At 42.5% G+C, this 22,514-nt stretch overlaps 1 protein-coding gene across 1 annotated transcript in view; it reads right to left on the reverse strand.

The window, feature by feature from the left end:
• The window catches only part of PCSK2 (proprotein convertase subtilisin/kexin type 2), a 284,701-nt gene that overhangs the window by 64,967 nt on the left and 197,220 nt on the right, over positions 1 to 22,514 (reverse strand). The window contains exon 6 of the mRNA XM_033939434.1: positions 5,352 to 5,428. Within this exon, the coding sequence (XP_033795325.1) occupies positions 5,352 to 5,428 (77 nt within the window). The remainder of the gene's footprint in view (positions 1 to 5,351; positions 5,429 to 22,514) is intronic.

Here is a 22,514-nt window from a genome sequence, read left to right on the forward strand (position 1 = left end):
TCAATTGGTAGTTTATTCCAAAATTCTGCTTACAATAATCCTAGAAGCCTTTTTCTACCATTGCATTAAACAAATCTCTTTAAGAGAAAGGACCCACAGTAAAGTACTTTGTGAAGAGTGTAAAGCTCTGGCAGGCACTTACTGTTGATATAACTAATGGCCTCCAGTTTTGCAAGACCCTAAAGGTTAATAGCAGCATTTAAAAAAAAAAAAATGTTTCCTTCTCTAATAAAAGCTAATGAACCTCTTTCAGTAGTGGTCTAGCGCTAGCTTTACTCTTTTTCTTCATAACTGCCCTAGCTGCTACATTTTGAACTTAAAACAAGTTAATGTCAATTTTCAATATGCATTAACTGCAGTTCCTAAGCAGTAATGCAGGGGTGTCCAATGTCGGTCCTCGAGGGCCACAGTCCAGTCGGGTTTTCAGGATTCCCCCAATGAATATGTATTGAAAGCAGTGCATGCAAATAGATCTCATGCATATTCATTGAGGAAATCATGAAAACCCGACTGGACTGTGGCCCTCGAGGACCGACATTGAACACCCCTGCAGTAATGTTTTGGGAGAGTGGGTGGTATTTTGTTGAAGGCAGACATGAGACTAACATACAATGGAGTTCTTTTCTTAAAACTTAAATTCAAACTTTGATTTTAATGTAAACTGCTAAAAACTGTCATAAGCTTTGGCGGTATATCAAACTTTAATATACATAAACAAACCAAAGTCATTATGGGCTCCTTTTACAAAGGTGCGTTAGGACCTTAACATGCGCTAAATTGCCATGCACGCTAGACTTGATTGGCATTGATCTGGCGTTAGTTCTAGAAGCGTAGTGCGGGTTTAGTGTGCACTATAAAGCTGCGTGCGCTAAAAATGCTAGCGCTCCTTAGTAAAAGGAGCCCTATATGACAGAGATTAGAATTGGATGACACTTTTCCTGTTGTAAATCAAGGAAAGATACTTTCAGGTAAATTAGACATTTCCTTATCTTCAGAGGACTATAATATTAATATTCAGCTATTGTTCCTGGTATTTTTTAAAAAGCCAGGTACCTCAGGTAAAAAAAAAAATCAATTTAGGAGCAGTTTCCAGCTAGTGACTGGCATTGAATATCTGGATATACGTACTGTAACTATCACCAGCAACATTATCTGCATAATGACGATGTTATGTGCACTCTCTGGGAAACTCAGGAAGCTACAATGAAGATAATTCTCAAAAGGTCACCTAAAGTTAGGCACCAAGATGATTCATGCTAAGCACAAATTCTATATTGGTGATTGTATACATAATTGCCATTATAGAATACTAGCATAAGTCTGCAGTTATGTGCCTAACTTTACAGACAAATACTCCAGTTCAATTGCTGGTGTAAATATTTTCGCCCATCGGCAGTTAGGGACATAGTCATATTTTGTAAATGGCGCCATAAGTTGGTTCATAGTCAAAAGCGCGCGACGACAACCCAGCGCAGACAACTGAGCGCAAGGCGGAAACGCGACAAAGAAAAACAGTATTTTAAGGGGCTCCGACGGGGGGTGTTGGTGGGGAACCCCCCCACACTTTACTTAACAGAGATCGCGCCGGTGTTGTGAGGGGTTTAGGGGGTTGTAACCCCCCTCATTTACTGGAAACTTAATTTTTTCTCTCTTTTTTAGGGAAAAAGTGAAGTTTTCAGTATAATGTAGGTAGGCGCCTATCACATAGCACTTAGTGGCACCTAATGCCTAAGTGGGTACTTTTATGCGCGGAGCATGACTTAAGCGCTGCTATGTACCATTTTCAAAAAACTTAGGTGCCTGAAATGTAGGCCTTTAAAATCCTGGCCTATATTTCAGGCACCTAATTTTTAACATAGGCACTGCTAGCCACAATTCTGTAAAAGATGCCTATGTGTGATTGACATCGTCTATAGAATCAACCCCTCAGTGCTGTGATTTAGCAGCAGTGACCAGTTAAGTGCCATTGAATATCAGCAGATAGCCCTACACAAGCGATTTAAGTAATCAGCAGCTTCTCCTGACCATTTAAATTGCTTTCAAATCAACCCCTTCATATCCAAGCACTTTGGGCCACATTCTATAAACAGTGCCTAATGGAGCCTATGTCCCAGGCGCCACTCTTGAAAACCTGACCTGCCTGTGGCTCTCGAGGACCGGAATTGCCTACCCCTGGCCTATGCTGTGTGTTTACTATCCAAAGATGTAATGAAGTAAAAAGCACATTATGCTATCACTGTAGCTTTTCCTGCTAGAATTGGCCCTAGGACAGGGGTGTCCAATGTCGGTCCTCGAGGGCCGCAATCCAGTCGGGTTTTCAGGATTTGCATGCACTGCTTTCATTGTATGCTAATAGATCTCATACATATTCATTGGGGAAATCCTGAAAACCCGACTGGATTGCGGCCCTCGAGGACCGACATTGGACACCCCTGCCCTAGGAGAAGCTTCAGGAGCAAAAGTAGTTCTTCGAGATTACTGTTATTGCCTTATAGCTTTTTCTGGAACTGATTACGGAGATCAAAAAGCTAGAAACAAAGACAGGAAAGGCCACTACTCAATTATAAGTTGTTAAAGATTTGAAGGATACTGTTGAACCAGATGAGATTGATATTATTGAGCAAATAGACTCCACCACTGCTACTCTATACCCTCAGGGGTAAATTCTCTATAATACGTCTAAACCTAGGCGTGCTTTAGACGTCCAGAAAGCGCAAGTATCAATTAGAAATACTTAAACGTCTTCTAGACGTCTGTATAGACGCTGAGCGCAGGTTAGACGCGGCTTTCTGAAACGTCATCTAGACGTCTCTACATGGCCGTACGTAGATGCCACATAGACGTCCCTATGATGTTCTTTTTTTATTTTTATATATTAAAGAGTACCTCTAAGAAATGCCTGCCCATAACCACGCCCATGTTACGCCCACATCCACATATGTAGATGGCAGTATCCTTTACATAGACGTCTAGGTAACGTCTAGCTACGTCTAACTCTCAATTAACAGTTATTAAGACCCTTAACTCCGTAATTATTCAATTAATCGGGACGTCTAAAGTACGCCTATGTTTAGATGCATTATAGAGAATTTACCCCTCAATGCATAGCTTAGAGATATTTTGTTAGAATGTTCATTTCTGGTTCAGTGTTAAGGAAAGTTGTTAAGTTTTTGTGCTGTTGCTTTATCTACTTCAAAGAATGTTCTGTAGTGTAGTTATACTTTTCTTTCACCAAAGGAAAAAAAAAAAAAAAAGGCTTTATTAACCCCTTAGTGACCTTTTCATGGTGGAAGATTGTATCAATAGGAACTCTATATTCCCTGCTTCATCACTGAGGAGGCAAAAAGTAGAGAACAGTAAATAAGAGATAGGCAGAGTGGATCCTGAGAGATTGTGGTGGTTGTCCAAAATAGTATCTGTACAGATTGAGGCATTTAGCTCTAGATTCTCTAAATGTCATCCTTGTCAGTGGCCACCTTAAGTGTCCGCAGATCGTGTGCCAATTACGTGATGGCGCCATTTAGAGAATCGCACCTCTGGCAAAGGTAGGTGCCAGAAATGTAGGCCAGGATTTTCAAGAGGTACATTTCTGGCCCCTACCTTTGAGGTGAATCATACCTCTGCAGGTGCCTACCAGCACCTAAAACCACTTCCAGCATTAGCCACATCTACAGTGGCATTAGGTGCTAGTAGGCGCCTTGAATTTTTTTAAAGTACCATTTTAAATGGTGTTTCCCTCTTAACTTAGGCACCGGTAGGGCACCTACCAGTGCCTAAGTTAAGGCACCGTTTATACAATATAGGCTCTTATTTTAGAGGCATCCCCATGTGTAAATGACAGTTTACATGTTTAGACTGACATACATAAGTAAGAGCCATTTTAGAACAGTTCTAGGTACATGTGGAGAATCTCACTACATCTAAATACAAGGGGAGTGGTTAGGGTAGACCAAACATACTGAGATGTATTCCCCATTCTACAAAGAAAATACAAATGGATATGATAAAATATCATCATTGGCATTTACACATGCCCCCAGGCACACAATTAAAGCTTCCTATGGAACAGATACAAATGCCAATGAAAATTGCCCTTTCCAATACCCCTTACTCTTTTTGATTACTTTCTAACATGACAAATGCCTTCTGATTCTTGACCTCCCTTCAGTAACCTGTACACCCCACTCTCAGTCATCTTACTAGGAGACCCTAGTGTCTAGTGGGGAGCAGGAACAAGCACCTAGTCACTCCTATTCTGTCCCAGTCCTAGTTTCAAAATGGTCCAAATTATCAGTCAAGCTGCCATTGTGGTCTCTTAAGGCAGCCTGAGCCCTAGCATTAATTCAACTATTAGGGTCATGGGTGCCATTTTGAATTCTGCAATAGAGTAGAATCAACTGAGCCTCAATTTTGTTCCATATGGACACCTGAAATCCTTCTTAAGAGCTGGGGATGGGATTGAGGGAGGGGGGAGGATCTTTGTTTGAGGGGATCAGAAAGCAGGTCCCTCACCGGGGGGTGTGGGGAAGAAAACTGGATGGCAAAGTCATAACAGAATGTAGGATTAGATGGCATTGTTATGCTGAGGGTCATTGGATGGTGGGTTGGTGCTGTCAGGGGAGAAGGCATAGCTGATATCAGTAGCAGCAGAGTAGTGCTACATATCTTTTCCCCCATGTGCGGCTTTTTGAAATCACTGCTCCCACTGAACTTGGAGACTGCAGAATCAGTCCTGCACTTTGTTCTACAAGAGATTCTACGTGGACACTTGGTAGAGCTTCTAAAATAACATGGCTCGGATGTATGAATTTCTCTCTCCACATACTGTCTAAAATGTTCCTTCATGAATAAAAGATGTGCTTTCCGTGTCATAGTGGGATTCATTGTCTTTATTTTTATCTGTGACGACTTCCACTGTGTGAAATATCCCGGCCTCCACACAGCAATTTTTAGGCTACACTGAAAATGATTCAAACAAGCATTAGACGATATAAATATAAATTACACTAGAATGCGTGTTTGAATGAAAGCATCAAGATTGCTTTTTAAAGTTTGCAACAACACTCGCACAAACATTTTAGTTTAGGCAATTTGTGCTGGAATAACAATTATTTTGCAAGCAGTCTGTCACTTAGTAAATCAGAATGTTCCAGAATGAACCCAATGGAATGCTGTGTAGGAAACAGCAGATATCTCAGGGTGGTTCAGTATGTCTGTGACTGTAAATCAGCAGATCCTCGGCTGAAAAATGAAACGATCCACTTAAGAAATATATGTTGCATTGTGCAATATGTCAACTTTAAGGATTTCCCTGCCAGACAAAATGAATTTTCATTTCAGCTTATTTTTACCTGTTAAACCAGTCATCTGTATATCGAGGATATGGGTAAGGATCATTGCTGCTGAAGTCATAACTTGCTTCTGCATTCTGAAAAAGAAAATGAGAATTTCACTTGATTAGGAAAAAAACCCATCATTCTTAGCATTGCAGCGAATGTTGTGAGAGGTCGCATGGCAATTACTGTGTTCTGAATTTATTCTCTTGGAAGATTAGCAAATTCAAGAGCGCAGTAAAAACCTGGTTATTTCACCCAGCCTTCAGGCAACATTAACACGTTCCCCCCACCCCACGTGCAATTGCCCATCTCTCTTTCTCTCTTGCGTTCTATTATATATCGTGCACTGTATGCCAAGTTCATGTAAAAAAGAATAGCTCATTGCATTACAAACCTTGTATTAACTTTAGGGACAATATTGCTGTATTTATACATTAGTTTTTACAAAATGTTTACATTTGCTAAAGACAAAATGTACTTCTCCAAAACAGACCACTAATATCTCTAAATATCACATCTTCGGATATCAGGACCTATTGGCAGTCTTTGATAAGAGTACTATGCTTTGTTGTTTCAGAAGGGTGGTTAAGAACACAGCAAACGCAGATTTTTTTCTCTGTAAAGATGGTAGTGAAACCATAGAAGAACCGTAGAAACCTAGACTCTAGAGATTGAGTGCACAAAAAGGGCAAAATTCTATATATGACACTCCAAAAATCATCAGTGAAAAAGCGCTATTATGTAAGCTGTGCCTAAATTTAGGCATGGTTTATAGAATAGCGCTTAAACCCAGGAACCATGACTAGATTTAGGCGCAGCCATCTGCACCACCAAAAATGTGGTGCAAGTGCCCGTGCCTAAATTTTGGGCGGAGCACCTAATTGGGTAATTATGCACATAATTTAAAGGCACGCCCCCAATCCTCCCATTCCCTGCCCATTTCTAGGCTCTCTTTTTGACTTATGCCTAGATTTACACAAGTGGAGGGGCATTTTTGAAAAAAAAGCATCTAAGTCCAACTTGGACGTCCAAAGTTGGAGGAATAGAAATGGCCATTTTAAAATGGCAAACTGCTGGACATCCAAATATAATCTTTTTAAAAAATTGTCTTCTTAGATGTCTTGGCCACTGAGATGTCTAGGCCGCCACAATATCTAACCTTATACCGCATTTTCGATCAGAAAAACATCAATGCTGAAAACAGCCAAATGTAGACAATTTGGGAGAGGCCAGCATAGTAATGGACTGGCCATATAGACATCCCAACAGAGCAATGCAACGCCTTAGAGAGTACTGCTGTGAACTTCACATAAAGGGTGCCAGATTTATATCTCATCATAATCCCGTATAATTTATGGTAAACTCCCCAAACGCCTCCCAAACCTACTATACCCACATGTGTACCACCCAAAAAGCACTTATGGCTGTAGGTGGCATCTATATGGCAATATAGTAGTGTCTGGGTGGGCTCACACTTTCTCCCATAAATGTAGTGGTTATAGTGGCTTATGGGCCTGGATCCTCCTCTCTAAGGTTCACTAGCCTACCCACCAGTTAACTCTACACACCTGTGTGATGCTCTACTAGGCTTCCCCATACCAGATGTTGCTGTTCTAGAGACAGATATGTACCTTTATGTTCTCATTTTGGGGGTTGGAAGGGAGTCAGTGAGCACTGGAGGAGTGTGAGGGTGTCTTACCTTGATACATGCAGTTTGATCACCTTTGTGGCACATGCCTCTAAAACAAGTCTAGCTTTGAACATCTAAATTCTGTCCAGGACGTCTTGTGAAACTTTTGATTATTGCTGCAAGACATCCAAGTCTAACCCGCCCTTAGGCATGCCCAAAGCCCGCCAATAACACACCTCCACCATGCCCATCTCGAGCTCTGGAAGCACAGAGGCTGGGACATCTCACTAGATGTCCAGAAAGGCAGTTTTGATTATCAGCACTTGGATGTCCAAGTGCCAATTAGGGACACTTTTTGGACGTTTATAGTTTTTTGATTATGAGTCCCATAATCTTTAATTGATTGTACTTGATTCAAATAATTGCTTGTTAAAATACCAATTATTGGTGTTAACTAGCATGTTATTTAACTAAATTGTATGTGCAACTTTTGGCACTTTTTGTAGAATTTGGATGTAAACAGCAGTACAGAATTCAGTGATATAGCAATAGGAGACGTTTTTAAGCTTTTTTTTTATTTTTTTTGCTTTTTTTACTGCCCCTGAACTTTGAGAACAATAAGCTTTAAAAATATTACAAATTATTAGAAGAGGAATAGAAAACAAAAATGAGAATATTAATATGCCTTTGTATCAAGGGTGTAGCCAGCCCTTCAAATTTGGGGGTGCCCAGGTATGGACTGAGGGGTAACGCATTACTTCCTCCTCTCTAACTCCCTCTCACCCCCCTATGCACTAAGCATATCCTTGCTGGCAGGGATGCTGAGGTCCTGCCAGCCAAATATAGTGCCACTACTTCCTTCCTCCTTGTGCTGATTCTTTAGGGCAATGGTTGGCAACTGAAGACACGCCATTGACTTCTGCCCAAAGAAAGTAGTGCTAGAGGAGAGGATCAATGGCACATTAGTTATTTGACTGGCAGGGCTTTGGCATCCCCACCAGCAAAGGTAAAGGGATGTCACAGCACTGGAGGGGGAGCCTGAGCCCAAAGTTTGGGGAGTTCAGGCCACCAATGTACCCCTCCCCCCCATGGCTATGCCACTGATTTGTATTGCTCATGGTGTGACCATGCCTTGAATACTGTGTGACATTCTGGTCACTGAATATAAAAAAAAAATATAGCAGAATTAGAAAAGGTGCAGAGAAGGACAATGAAAATGATAAAGAGGATGGGGTTGAGGGTGGGAATATAATAGAGGTCTATAAAATACTGATTGGAGTGGAATGGGTAGATGTGCATCACTTGTTTACTCTTTCCAAAAATACTAGGACTAGGGGACATACGATGAAGCTACTAATCTCCTCTTCTACAAAACTACAATAGAAGATTCTAGTGCAGAGAGCTGGGCTGAATGTCCCGCGCTGCTCCCGATGATCATAGGAACTCAATGAGCGTCAAGAGCAGCATGGGCCATTCAGCGCGGCTCTCTGCGCTAAAAGCTACCATCACAGTTTCATAGAAGAGAGGGTTAGTAGCTTCATCGTATGTCCCCTAGTCCTAGTATTTTCCATTCCACTCAGTATTTTATAGACCTCTATTATATCCCCAACCTCACCCCCGAGCTGTCTCTTCACCAGACTGACGAGCTCTAGCCAGTTTAGCCTTTCCTCATAGGGAAGTCATCCTATCCTCTTAATGTGTAATTACATTCTGGAATTTTTTGCCAGACAGTATGGTAAAAGCAGCTAGATTTAAAAACAGATTTGGATAAATTCCTAAAGAAAAGGTCATAAGCCATTATCAAGACAGATTTGGGAAAATAAGCAGCATAAAATCAGTTATATTCTTTTTTGGATCTTACCAGGTGCTTGTGACCTGGATTGGTCACTATTGAAAACAAGATTCTAGGCTTGATTAATCTTTGGTCTGCCTTAGTATGGTAATACTAATGCTTAATTTCTTCGACCCTGTCTGAAATCTTTCACACAAGTGTTGGCAAACTGATGTCTGTTCATATTGAGAAAAGCTGGCATTGGCAGGATGGACATCTGCTTGAAAAGGTTTGGTCCTGCTCCTTTCTCTGTCCCTCCAGGCTGTGTGTTGAAAAGTAAACCTGCTGTTCTTCTGTTTTCCCATATACATTAAAGACTCACAGAACCCAAAAGCAAACAAAACAAAACATGGTAAAAAAAAATAAAATAATATTGTTGCATTTTTGGGACCGATATTTAAAGGCATTATTCCAGATAGCAGCAGCTGCTTTATGAACAATTGTTCTATCAGGACATTATCTGTGAAATCTTGTAGACTGCCTCGGCACTATGTGCATGGCAATGGGGCTAAGTGAAGGTGAAGTCTGAGTGGCCAAACTAACTCTACAGATAGTTGGTGATATTTAGACACTGTTTAGATTGCTATCCCTTGGATTCAATATATTGGCACTCAAAAATCAGTGTCCAACTTTGTATGCACATCTAAGATGCATCTGTAAATATACTGAACATGAGCACCGGAAAATCAGTAATTGGGTACTAGCAACCAATTATTCGTGTTAATTTGCATTCTCAAAAATTTGCTTATGCATCTCGCTTTGCGTTATTCTATAATGCATGGCGCTTAGCTTCATTCACGCAGATCTAAAAAGGGGGCATTCCACAGATTTGCACACAGAATTATAGAATTTTCCCTGAGCATGCCTAATTAGGCACCAGCATTTATATCTGATTTTAGCAAATCCAGTGCCTAAAGGTTCAGTGTAGAATTGTGCTCAGTGCTGCTATTTGTGGGTGTGGATTTTTGAGCACCATGTATAGAATTCTCTCCTATGTAAATCAGTGGTGTAGTCATGGGTGGGCCTGGGTGGGCATAGACCCACACATTCTTGCCTCAGGTCCACCCAGCCTAGAGGCCCATAAGGCCCCCCAAACACCTCAATGGTGGTACCACACTCCCTCTTCTCTTTCCGTGGCCCGGCATCTGTCCTCTTTCTGAGGCCACCCTCTGGTCTACCTCAAACTAAACTAAAACTAAACTAAACCTTAGGTTTGTATACCGCACCATCTCCACAAGCGTAGAGCTCGGCACGGTTTACAGGGTTAGGTTGAAAAGGAGCTACAATGAAGGGTTATAGGAAAGGAGCTAGGAAGATAAAGAAGGTCAGGGTACCAAAGAGCGGGAGGTGTTAGATTTTTGAAAAGAGCCAAGTTTTCAGGTGTTTGCGGAAGGATTTGAGGGAGCTTGAAATTCTGAGCAGGGATGTGAGGTTGTTCCAGAGTTCTGTGGTTCTAAGGGGGAGGGATGTTCCTAGTTTTCCTACGCGGGATATACCTTTTGCAGAGGGGAATGATAGTTTCAGTTTTTGGGAGGATCTAATGGAATTAGGGTTAGAGGAGTTCCAGAAGAGTGGGATAACGGGAGGGAGGATGCCATGTAGGATCTTGAAAGCTAAACAGGCACATTTAAAGAGGAAACAAAACACAAACTTGTATGAATCTTGACTGAAACAGCCAATATAGGATCATATGACACCCTCAGATCTCTGCGCTGCTCAATAATCACATTGAGGCAGCAACAAGCAGGTAAGTAGTTTTTCTTTCATCGGGTTGTCATGTGTCCAATTCTAAGACTTCTTTTAATTTAAACACCAAATTACAGGTGAACTATACTACAAAGAATGAATAAATAAATAAATAAATAAATAAAGGCAGCACTTAGCTTATCTAGCGCAGAGATCTGAGGGTGTCATATGATCCTATTTTGGCTGTTTCAGTCAAGATTCATACAAGTTCGTGTTTTGTTTTACTAGTAGATAATAAGGAACTTGTTACCACCGTATTTGCCAGTAGTAACACATTTAAAGAGGACTCTGGAGTGAACTGGGAGCCAGTGAAGTTTGGACAGGATTGGGGAGATGTGGTCGAACTTGCCTTTAGTGAAAATAAGCTTAGCCGCGGCGTTCTGGATTAGCTGAAGTCTATGGAGTTTTTTTTTTAGTTAGGCTTAAATAGATGGAGTTGCAATAATCCAGTCTAGAGAGGATGGTGGATTGAACAAGAACGACGAAGTGAGAATGATGAAAGTACGATCTCACTTTCCTCAGCATATGAAGACTAAAGAAGCATTTTTTTACCAAGAAGTTGAGGTGGTCATTGAAGGAGAGAGAGGAGTCTATGATGATGCCAAGGACTTTGCTTGAAAACTCAAGCCGGAAGATAATGGGATGGAGGTGGGTAAATGACCTAATATTGGGCCGAGCCAAAGTAGTTTTGTTTTGGACTCGTTCAATTTCATTTGTACAGAATGTGCCCAGGATTGAAGGTTCAAAGATGTCACAGGCAGCAATTCTTATAGACAACCTTACCTGCACTCTCTAATTCATTCCTACCGATGAAGAAGCAGGAAGTGATATTATCGGTTGTGCGATGCGATAGAGAGAAGCCTGCTCAGCCGATGCAGGTTACTTCTAGGAATCACTGCCAGTGACATCTCTGAGGTTGACTGAGAAGGACAGAGTAGGGGACATTCAGAGAAAGACATCCAGATGTCAAGTCATGGGCTCCCCAGAGGAGTAGATGCCAGTTTGTGGTGGAGGAGAGCAAGAAAGATGAGACATGAGTAGGGTCAAAAGGGAAGAGAGAGAAAGAGAGAAAGGCATGGATACAAGGGTGGAGGAGAAGTTTTAAAAAATTGTATATATGTATGGGAATGGGGGTAGGGTGGGGGTGAGGGTGAGAAAAGCCTACCCAAATTAAATCTGGGCCAACTCAAAATGACAGGTCTGGCTAGGTACCTGAATTATGAATAAAGTTAGAACAACAAAATTTTGCCCAAACTTCCGCAACATAGAAATCTGGATAGCAGCTGAATTTTGCTATTATTTGTATGACTAGCATCGGTCACTGCTGAATGCATATATTTGTAACCCTGCTAGTTTGTGACACAGATGCTGATTATACGAGGCCTAGATTCAGTAATTGGTGCTCAAAAATTGGCACTCAAAGATGAGCACCCATTCTTTTGAGTGCTGATTTTTGTGCCAATTTTGGGCGCCAAGGCTTATGCCTGCTGAAACCAAATATAATTCCTGGCACTGGGCACAAATTCTAGAAATACCCTGACCTGCCCCCTCCTGAGTTGCATTCTATGCGATGTGTGTGCACATTGTTACAGAATAGCATTTAGCCAGGCGTGTGCCAAAATCCAAAATAGTGCAGATTAATGTCAATTAGCAACCAATTATATACTGTACACTAATTGGCTCATTAGCAAATTATTAGTTGGGCACACATTTTGGATCAGCACCCAAGTATTAGAGCCCAATTATAGCCATAGTTCATAAACAATTTTAAACACCATAGCCGGCAGTAGTACAACCCTGGTCAGCAAAATTAAGCTGGGTTCCTGTAACACCACCTCTCCCAAGATAGTGGGGATTGGGAATGAACAGAACCTCATCACATTTCCAGTAACCAAACCCTGCATATTCTATAGAAAACCGATCACAGTTCCTGTAACACCACCTCTCCCAAGATAGTGGGGATTGGGAATGAACAGAACCTCATCACATTTCCAGTAACCAAACCCTGCATATTCTATAGAAAACCGATCACAATAAAGCAGCACTAACATCTAGGACACCAGCGGCAACAGCCCTACCTATAAAAAGCAGCACCTTGAATACTAATATACTTCTTTCCGGAAAAATAAGTCAGTCTGCTTCAATTCCCAACACAGATATTAAGCACTATCACTTCTTCAGAATAGTCAGAGCCTCAAATACAGAATAAGCATCCACAGACTAGAAATAGGAACCCACAAGAAGCTGGAATGCAATGCAGCACTGGAGAGAGAGAAATACATTTCTTTTTGTAAAATATAAGGGTGCCTTTTACAAAGTCACGTTAGACATTTTTTATAGTTGGCCGGGGCGGTATTAGCTCCAGCGCTCATACAATTCCTATAAGCGTTGGAACTAATACCGCCATGGCTGGCGATAAAAAAAACCTAATGCGGCTTTGTGAAAGGGGGGTAAAGTTGTCAGGGTTACATATTTCAGAAACTGACATACTCTAGTCATTTAAATGAAAATAAAATGTGTTCCACCTTTGTTCTCTGAGTATTTTATTTTACTAATCTGTTCGTTCTCCTTTTGAATATTCCTGTCTCTCTTCTTCATCTAAATTTTTTTCCAGAGTCTTAGGGCTAGATTCACTGAATAAACCGATCGTGTACTGATCGGATTGCGACCCCTTTGCGACCCGATTTTACTCCGGCCCGATTCACTTACCTCTGTGCCAATCCGATTCCGATCCATGCATGCAAATGAGGATGCCCGCTCACCCTGCAGTGCCACCACCTCAATACTCGGCACAACTACAGGGTGCACCAAGCTCCCCCCGCTGAGTCCCACACCCGGTGTGGGCCTGCCCCCCTGGCCAATCGCCCCTGCCTAAACGACTCTATAGCATTTTGAATGACAGTTGCTAGGGCCAGTTCCCCATCCGCACCGTCTGATATCCGGGCCGATGTGTCCGCCTCTTGTTGACTTGAACTTAGCAAGGCAAGAGTGCTGGGCTCAACCGATCCCGGTACCGCAAGAGTGCTTGGCTCACCCAAACTTGGCATTGGCAGAGAGCTTGTCGCCACGGATAACTCCTCCATCTCCTCCACTCGCAACGTGGGATTCTGGCTTCGGACTGTATTCTGCATGCGGTGTCTCATCTCGCCAACCGCAAATCTTTGTATATTCTCTCTAAATTCCTGCATCAGTGCTTCCACCGCACCTTCTGCAGATGTAGATACTCCTGCTCCCAGTGTAGCCTCTTTTCTTGCCTGTGGGGCTCACTTAGGACCCTTCCCCAAAGCCGGCTGTGCAGGGGCCTTGGCATTCTTCTTCGCTGAAGGGGGCCTTCTTTGCGGGCAACTTCTTTGTGGGAGTCATCCTATAATCAGAGACTATTGGCAAGGATAGGAGTAAAATAGCAACATGAAAATTATAATCTGTACAATTCCTGACCATTGTAGTATATGCATGTGAATAATAATACATGCCCTTCATAATTACTCTGCCCATGCATATCATAATTACATTTCCGCTTGATGACCTTCAGGCATATGGCAATGATCAAGCACTACTTAAACTCTCCTAAGTTAACAGTGTTATCAGGGAATGCCTCATAAGGCACCTTGCCTGCATGAAAATTCCTCTACATAAATTCAATGCAGCCTTTCTACTGCCATAATTCATTCCCTTTCTTGCTAGCTTATATGTTCTGAAGGCATTTCCCAAGGGCAAGGCTAGTTGTTTTTATTTCTGCCGCCCCGGGCCCAACCACCTAGTGTCTCAGCTCCCAAGCCTATTTCTCCGCTCTCATGCTTGCCGCCATCTTGGAGCCGCCACGTGGCCACCCAGCACTGACTCCCGACTTCCCCCTTACCTCCATGTATTTCCTGCCTGCTCTTTTGTGCCAGCTGCTACTTGCAGCTCTGCCGCTGCTGCCTTGAAGCTGCTCTGTCGCTGCCCTCTTTCAGCCTGTCCACCGCTTCCTTAGCACGCGACCATGCCGACTCACTCTGGCGCTACAATGACCGCTGCAATCTCCGCCTCCGTACTCGCTGGCCCCTTCTTTCAGGCGTACCGCCGACACAAATTCTGGCTCCTCTCTTGCGTGTGCTCAGCCGGTCGCACCAAAGCCGTAATCTGCGACCCGCTGCAACTCGCGCTGGGCTGCCGAGGCTCACCTTCGGGCCGATGATGGATGCACCTCCCAAAGAGCCAGGAAACTCTCAGGCAGCCGGCGATGCACACCCTTCGAGAAGGCCACGCGGCAAAGAAGAGAACGAGCACCAAGTCAGTTTGCTCTCCCAGGCGCGCCACAAAAGAATGTGTGCGCTGGGGGAGCCCATTTTTCTAATCTGCCGCTGCCCCTCCCCTCCACCTATCCCTGCCTAGCCCCTTTCTTTCCCATCCTGTCCTAGTGCCCCGGAGCCCCCACACACACACCTTGTGTTCGCTCCTTGCTATTTGCTCCGGGGCTTCTCTTTTCCAGCAACCAAACCCTGCATATTCCAGATCACTATAGAAAGCCTATCACAATAAAGCAGCACTAACATCCAGGACACCAGCGACAACAGCCCTACCTATAAAAAGTAGCACCTTGAATACTAATATACTTCTTTCCGGAAAAATAAGTCAGTCTGCTTCAATTCCCAGCACAGATATTAAGCACTATCACTTCTTCAGAATAGAGTCAGAGCCTCAAATACAGAATAAGCATCCACAGACTAGAAATAGGAACCCACAAGAAGCTGGAATGCAATGCAGCACTGGAGAGAGAGAAATGCATTTCTTTTTGTAAAATATAAGGGTGCCTTTTTTTTTAAAAAAAAGCAACGTTAGACATTTTTTATAGTTGGCCGGGGCGGTATGAGCTCCAGCGCTCATACAATTCCTATAAGCGTTGGAACTAATACCACCATGGCTGGCGATAAAAAAAACCTAATGCGGCTTTGTGAAAGGGGGGTAAAGTTGTCAGGGTTACATATTTCAGAAACTGACATACTCTAGTCATTTAAATGAAAAGAAAATGTGTTCCACCTTTGTTCTCTGAGTATTTTATTTTACTAATCTGCTTGTTCTCCTTTTGAATATTTCTGTCTCTCTTCTTCATCTAAATTTTTTTCCAGAGTCTTAGGGCTAGATTCACTGAATAAACCGATCGTGTACTGATCGGATTGCGACCCCTTTGCGACCCGATTTTACTCCGGCCCGATTCACTTACCTCTGTGCCGATCCGATTCCGATCCGTGCATGCAAATGTGGGGAACGGCATGCAAAGTAGGCAGGGATGCAATTCACTAAAGAAATCTTGGAAACCGACAGGGCTGGCTGATCAACACAAGAAGCGACTGCTGGGGACCAGTCGCAAACATCCTTTCTGACTGTCCTCAGCCTAAAATCCCAGCCCATCTCTGCCGCTCTTCTCTCTGCCCCTTCCAGCCAAGCCCTGCTTTTGCCACCCCGACTCTCCTGCTCTCTACCGCCCTTCCCCGCAGTACAAGCCTGTGGTTTTAAAGCAGGGCTGCACTGCAGGGAAGGGTGGCACAGAGCAGGAGAGTCAAATAGCATGCTTTTAAAAGTCCCCTGCAGTGAACTTGTGTCGGTAAAGGGGAAGTGGCTGCTGCCGCCGGGGATCGCCCTTCCCTGGGAGAGCAGGAGAGTCGAGGCCAGCAAAGTAAAACCAAAACAAAAAAACAGCAAAACGGACACCAAACGCATGTGCAGACCATCTACAGGGAAAGCAGATGGTCTGCATATGCATCAGGATCGCACACTAGCGATCTGTGTGATCGGAGGGGGCGTTCCTCCGATTGCCATCATTTTAATTTTTTTGTTTCCTAAATTGTTTGGGCCTGCATGGATTGACCACGGATTGGGCACCGAGAGTCAGGTTAGGGAATCCAGTCCTTAGTTTCATTTCTTTTTTCTTATCCTGTCTTCCTTTTCTGTCTACTTCTGTCTCTAGCATTTCATTGTTCCCCTTAATTGCTTTTCTCTGTTTCTTTCTTCTCCATATCTCCACTTAGCAGCTAGATTTTACCTTTCATTCTCCCTTTCTTTCATCCTCCAGTCCAGACATCTCACCCACAGTACCTATGAGCTTTCCATATTCAACTCTGCCTCTTCTCAGCTTTTATTCATCTTCTTCCAAGTCTCATTCCCTCCTGGATACTGGGGGTTAAGTGATTGGTAAGGAACTGGGTGTGTTAAAGACTGAGATTTGAAGGAAGATGAATGAGGGCTGTGGAGGGGGAATTATTAAATGTCAAAGACAAATGTAGAGAGGAAAGGAAGACTCGGCGGCACAGGGAAGGCCCCGGAGGGGAAGGCAGCAAAGCAGCCTTTTCAGTGCTGCCACCGCTGCTGTTTGGAACGGAGGTATGTCGGCCTCGCAGTGGGAGGGTTGGCGGGGTTCTGCTGTGCGGGATGAGATGAGAAGGAGAGATGGAAAGATGTTGCGCAGGGAAATGGGTTGGCGGGGTCATCGGGTTCTGCTGCATGTGGGGGATGGGTTGGCAGGGTCATTGGAGTTCTCTGCAAGCTCAGGGCTCCCACTGATTCTGCATTATGGTAAGTTGTATAATTTCTATTATGATATTATAACTTAATAATAGATATGTCATGTATATTGTGTATAAAATTGCCCTACAAACCTGCCCTGAATCCTCCCCCACCCCCCTTTCTGGACCCTGGAAAAATTTGCATCTATAAAAGCGGTCCTTGGTGTCAAAAAGGTTGGGGACCACTGCTATAAATGACACCTATGGTAGACACAACTAGGCACCCTAATAACTGATGCCTAGCGATGCCTAATTAAAATTTGTGCAACTCAATTGTGTTTTAATTGATTAAATGTCATGGTAATTGACCACGCCTTTAAAAACCAATTAAAAACTATTTTTTATAATTAACAAGGTTGGACACAGATATCCACATGGCACCTAGTAACACCTAAGTCAAGGTGCCCTATGACAGTGATTTCCAACCCTGTCCTGGAGGAACACCAGGCCAATCGGGTTTTCAGGCTAGCCCTAATGAATATGCATGAGAGAGATTTGCATATGATGGAAGTGATAGGCATGCAAATTTGCTTCATGCATATTCATAAGGGCTAGCCTGAAAACCCAATTGGCCTGGTGTTCCTCCAGGACAGGGTTGGGAACCACTGCCCTATGATGCCTAATGAGGCCAACCTGAAATGTTAGGGTTAGGGTGAAGAATAGACGTGGTTGACTTAGGCATCACTATGTGTTGTAGTTAGGCGCCTAATATACTGTCACCTAACACAAGGGTGCCTAGCAATATTTAAGCATGTCTAGGCATCGTTAAGCATCAGTGGCATAGTAAGGGGGTGGGGGAGTGGATCATCCTTGGCGTCGTCTTCATGGGGGGTGCTGTCATCAGCACCTCTCTGCCCCCCTCCCGGGTACCTCTTGAAATGTTCGCCAGTGCATGCAGCATCTTCCACTTGCTGCTTGTGCCAACTTTGGCTCCCTTCTGATGTCACTTCCTGGTTGCGGGACCAGGACATGACATTAGAAGAGATCCAAGGTCAGTGCAAACAGCAGGTGTAGGATGCTGCTCATGCCAGTAGGGAAGAAAGGGGGGGGGCTTACTGCGCAGTGATGTCGGGCATCACCACCCTAGGCGCCAACCTCTCTTACAATGCCACTGCAAGGCATGATTCTATAAAGGACACCTAGTGGTTGATTGACAACCACATGGAGTGGCACCTACAAATTAGGGGCTGTTAGGCGTCATTTATAGAATCAGTCCCTAAATATAGGTGTAAGGAAAAACAAACAAAACACAGTGAAACAGCAGTATTAAAAGGATGGAATAGATTCTCCTCCCCCCCCAAAAAAAAAATTATTCTGGTGAGAGACAGGCTTCATTTTCCCCTGTGTTTACCATCACCTTAGTCAGACCAAGAATGTTGGCAACCTCTCAGATAGGTTCCTGTGAAGTGCCAAGACAAGAGTGGATTCTGCAGCCATTATTTGTACTTGAAAATAGATGTTATGAATAGTTGCAAGCTTATCTAGAGAAACAAGTTACTGTAAAATTCTTTTGTGACAGCTTAACAGAGTCATCAAGCCTCTTAGTTACACAGCATGCTTGGAAAAAAAATGAACAAATAGCTGCAGCTACGTGCCAGATGTTGGAACAATATGTGGCTGGCACAGAAACGATGGATCAACATTCCATTGGTATAATCCAGAGATCTGAACAACATTTGATCTGCACATTATGAATGTGAGAATTTCTCACACTCAGGGAACAGCATGATGCAGATTTCCTATTTATCTTGGAAGCAATTTTATAATGGATTTTTCATGTGTAAAAGGTTTTTTAGGCATGTAAAGGGAACCTTATAAAATTACCCAGGGGTTGTGCACATATAAGTATGCACAGTGCCAAGATGTAGGCATTTGGGTAGAGCATAGTTGACGTTGTGATGTATATGTATTGTTTATAAATAAGGAAGCCAACATGATCAAAGTTGAAGAGGTCTTTAAAATTTTTTTTATTAAAATAGGTCAGAATACTGCCCAACATGGCTGTGTTTCACTCTGCAGGGCTGCTTTTACAGGATGTCCTGATGCCAAAGAAAGATTTCTGCATGAGCATCATCATTTATAGTATGTGTAAACATTTTTGGTGTAAATTTATTTAGCCATCGAATGTACATGTGTTCAGCTTCAATCTAGGAATGATTTCTGCTGCTTTGGTCCTAGTGCCTTTGTGTTTTTTATAAAACAGACTAGAAATAGGAACCAATTTGACCTTCATAGAAGGCAACCTACTATTATATTGCCTTCTATGTGGCTGGATGAATGGCTTTAGATTTGATTACAGTACTTTCCTTTCGACATATGTTCAAGATGAGCTCTGTATACAGTAGGTAAGTTCTTGTGGTCAGAGGGCTTAAAATCTTATGACCTCATTTACTAACCTGCATTAATTATTTAATATACAATACTTAATGCAAGACTCGGTATTTTCAAAGGAACCTATTTAATAAACATGTGTATTGCCCTGTAGGCAAATAATGAATACTTTTGTTGGCAAACAACATTTACGTAACATAGTAAATGATGGCAGATAAAGACCTGAATTGTCCATCCGGTCTGCCCATTAGTTGCCATCTAAGCTCACTCCAGCCTATCCAACCATCCTATTGTTTGCAGGATATCTGCTGTAAAGTCTGGCCAATAATGTCCTCATGTTCCAAGTTAGTTGAGTTCCTATTGATGCCCTCCCCAGCCCATCCTACACCAAATCACCATATACAATATGGGACACAAACTGTACAAGACTGTCCAATACTGGCCTTAGTTCCTTAATTTATACCATTTGTTTTCTAATTAGAGATCCTCTGCGTTTATCCCATGCTTTTTTGAATTCCATCACCATTTTCCTCTCTACCACCTCCCTCGAGAGGGCATTCCAGGCATCCACCACCCTCAGTTTCACCTACGTATTTCCCGTGACAGCCTACCAACCACTAGGCCGTCTATCTACTTTTCAGTGAATCAGCACTGGTTGTATTATCCCATGATCTACTACTTACTCTCCTGTAGGAGAAAAGGTGGCTCTAGGACAAGTGGTAGGATAGTGAGTGAGGAAGCTTAAACTTTTCAAACCTTTAATCGTATTCATGGCATTTTCTCTGGCTGCTCCCCAAGCCACAGCTGCCTTATAAGTCCTCTGTTCATTGGCAATCAGCTCCAAGAGCCAGGGCTTACTGGATAAAGGTCACAACATGTGTACAGAGATCAAAAGACATGTTGATCCATTCCCATGTATCCCAGTTCATTTAGGGGCTCATTTTTAAAGTACTTAGACAAAGTACCATAGAAACCTAGTGTGTGAACTGCGACTTATTAGTGATTGGCTTCAGAATATATCTGACTTTATGCCTATTGCATTTGAATCCAATCTTCTACATCCCACCTCAGGAGTGTCTTTACTATATGCTCAAGCTACACAGTTGAGCAGAGAGCTAAATTAGCACATGCCATGGCACTATATGAGACTAATCTGGAAGTGAGTATGCAAATTGCATGATGGAAGCCCATAAATCTCCTCTCGCTACTGTTGCTAGGTAATCTAGACTTTGAACCTGTTCTTGGCAATATAGTGAATTGTAATTGGGCAGAAAAAAAAGCACTACAGTGGGTGGAGAATCTAATGGATGCTCAAGGTTATATTTCAACTTTTCCATTGATTCCGATCTCTATTGGACTGATCTTTCTGCTTTTACTCAGGTGCAGTATTATGTTTCTAAGTTATTGAGAACAAACCTTACTGTTGCTAGAGCTCAGCCTTTGATATCAAGGGAGGTGAGAGACTGAAAGCCTGTTTTACAAAGCTGCGTCAGCGGCTGCTGCGCGGTTACGGCCCCGAAGCCCTTAGAGATTTAAAGGGCTTTGAGGCTGTTGCTGTGCGGCTTTGTAAAAAAGGCTGTGAGTTTGACACACTACCATAAATCTATATGGGATTTTGGGTCATAATTGCAGTTCCATCCTCTTGCACATTATGGAGTGAAAATTCAGGTTTTTCTTGACACCTGAATGTTTGAGAAACAGTTTCCAGACTATAGCACTGCTTATCATGAATATGCACTGAAGGGAACTGGAATATAAATTTCTGCTATGAGTTCATATGGCCCACTGGAGATTGTTGAAGGCCAAACTGAATACAGATGGAAGCTGTCCTAAGTATAAGGGGAGAAAGGCAACACTAGGCCAAATATTTTAGCTATGTCCAGTGATTCAGTCTTTTTGGAAATGGATCCAGAATAAACTATACAGTGTTAGGGTTAAAAAAAAATAAATAAAAAAAAAAAAAAATATATATATATATATATATATATATTTTTTTTTTTTTTTCAAGGTACAAGGAAACATAGACTTCACTGGGGGAAATTACCTGTCAGTGACAGACTACCTTTTTGGTGAAGAAGGCAATTCTTTTCTCCTGGAAGTCCCCCATCCCCCTCCCAAAGTTGGTAAAGTGGATGGTTTTAATATATGAGGTGCTATTAATGGAAATATGATGCTAGCCATGGTGATACACAGAAATGGACCACTTTTCTATCTATCTAGGAACTGTATTGGGCCCAGCTTACACACAGAAAGAAGTACTGTATTGAACCAATGATACATTGATATATTATTCGTCTGCCACTGGGAGCGCATGGCTATTTGAATAAGCATGCATGTATGGTTTGCTGGGAGGGGGAAGGGAATAGGTTTGGGGGAGACATGGGAGAATACGATTTTGAGCTTAGATTTAATGGAGACTGTTATGTTTTAAAAAAAGTTATAAAAATCTATGGGGTCCTTCTACCAAATAGCAATAAAAAGTGGATCTAGTGTGTCCTTACGTTGGTCTTTCCTGCCCACTAAAGCCATTTTTACTGCTGAGGTAGAAAAGCCGATTTTTTAATTTTTCTTATGCATTGCCATTAGGGACTCACATGCTAAACATGAACTAATTAGTTAGCATGCGGCAATGCCCACATGCTAACCGATTAGAAGAACATGGCCCCTCTCCGGCCCCAGTGCTGAAAAATAAATTTTATTTTATAGTGCACGAGTAGCGCACACATATTCCCAAATCACCTCAGAATACCACAGAACACTCCCACAGCTCTATTTAGGGCTCCTACATTTAGGTTTGTTTATTGTACAAATAACTAACCTTCAAGCTAGGATGTTTAGATTATTGGAAGAAACCGTATTTGTTCTGCTTATGTCTATGTATATGCAGATAAGAAACCATTGTGTATTTATATGTATTACTCTCTCAGCTTTGAATGTATCCAGTAGTGATGAAAAAATAGAAATGATACTATTTGTCAAAATTGTAGAAAATGCATGAAGACTGTGAAAAATTGCAGGAAGACCACAGGAAATTGGAAGACTAGGGGGGCTCATAATTGAAACTTAAATACATCTAAAATCCCACCCAAGTCATCACT

Source organism: Geotrypetes seraphini, chromosome 3, assembly GCF_902459505.1.
Source record: "Geotrypetes seraphini chromosome 3, aGeoSer1.1, whole genome shotgun sequence".
Classification (NCBI taxonomy): Eukaryota; Metazoa; Chordata; class Amphibia; order Gymnophiona; family Dermophiidae; genus Geotrypetes; species Geotrypetes seraphini.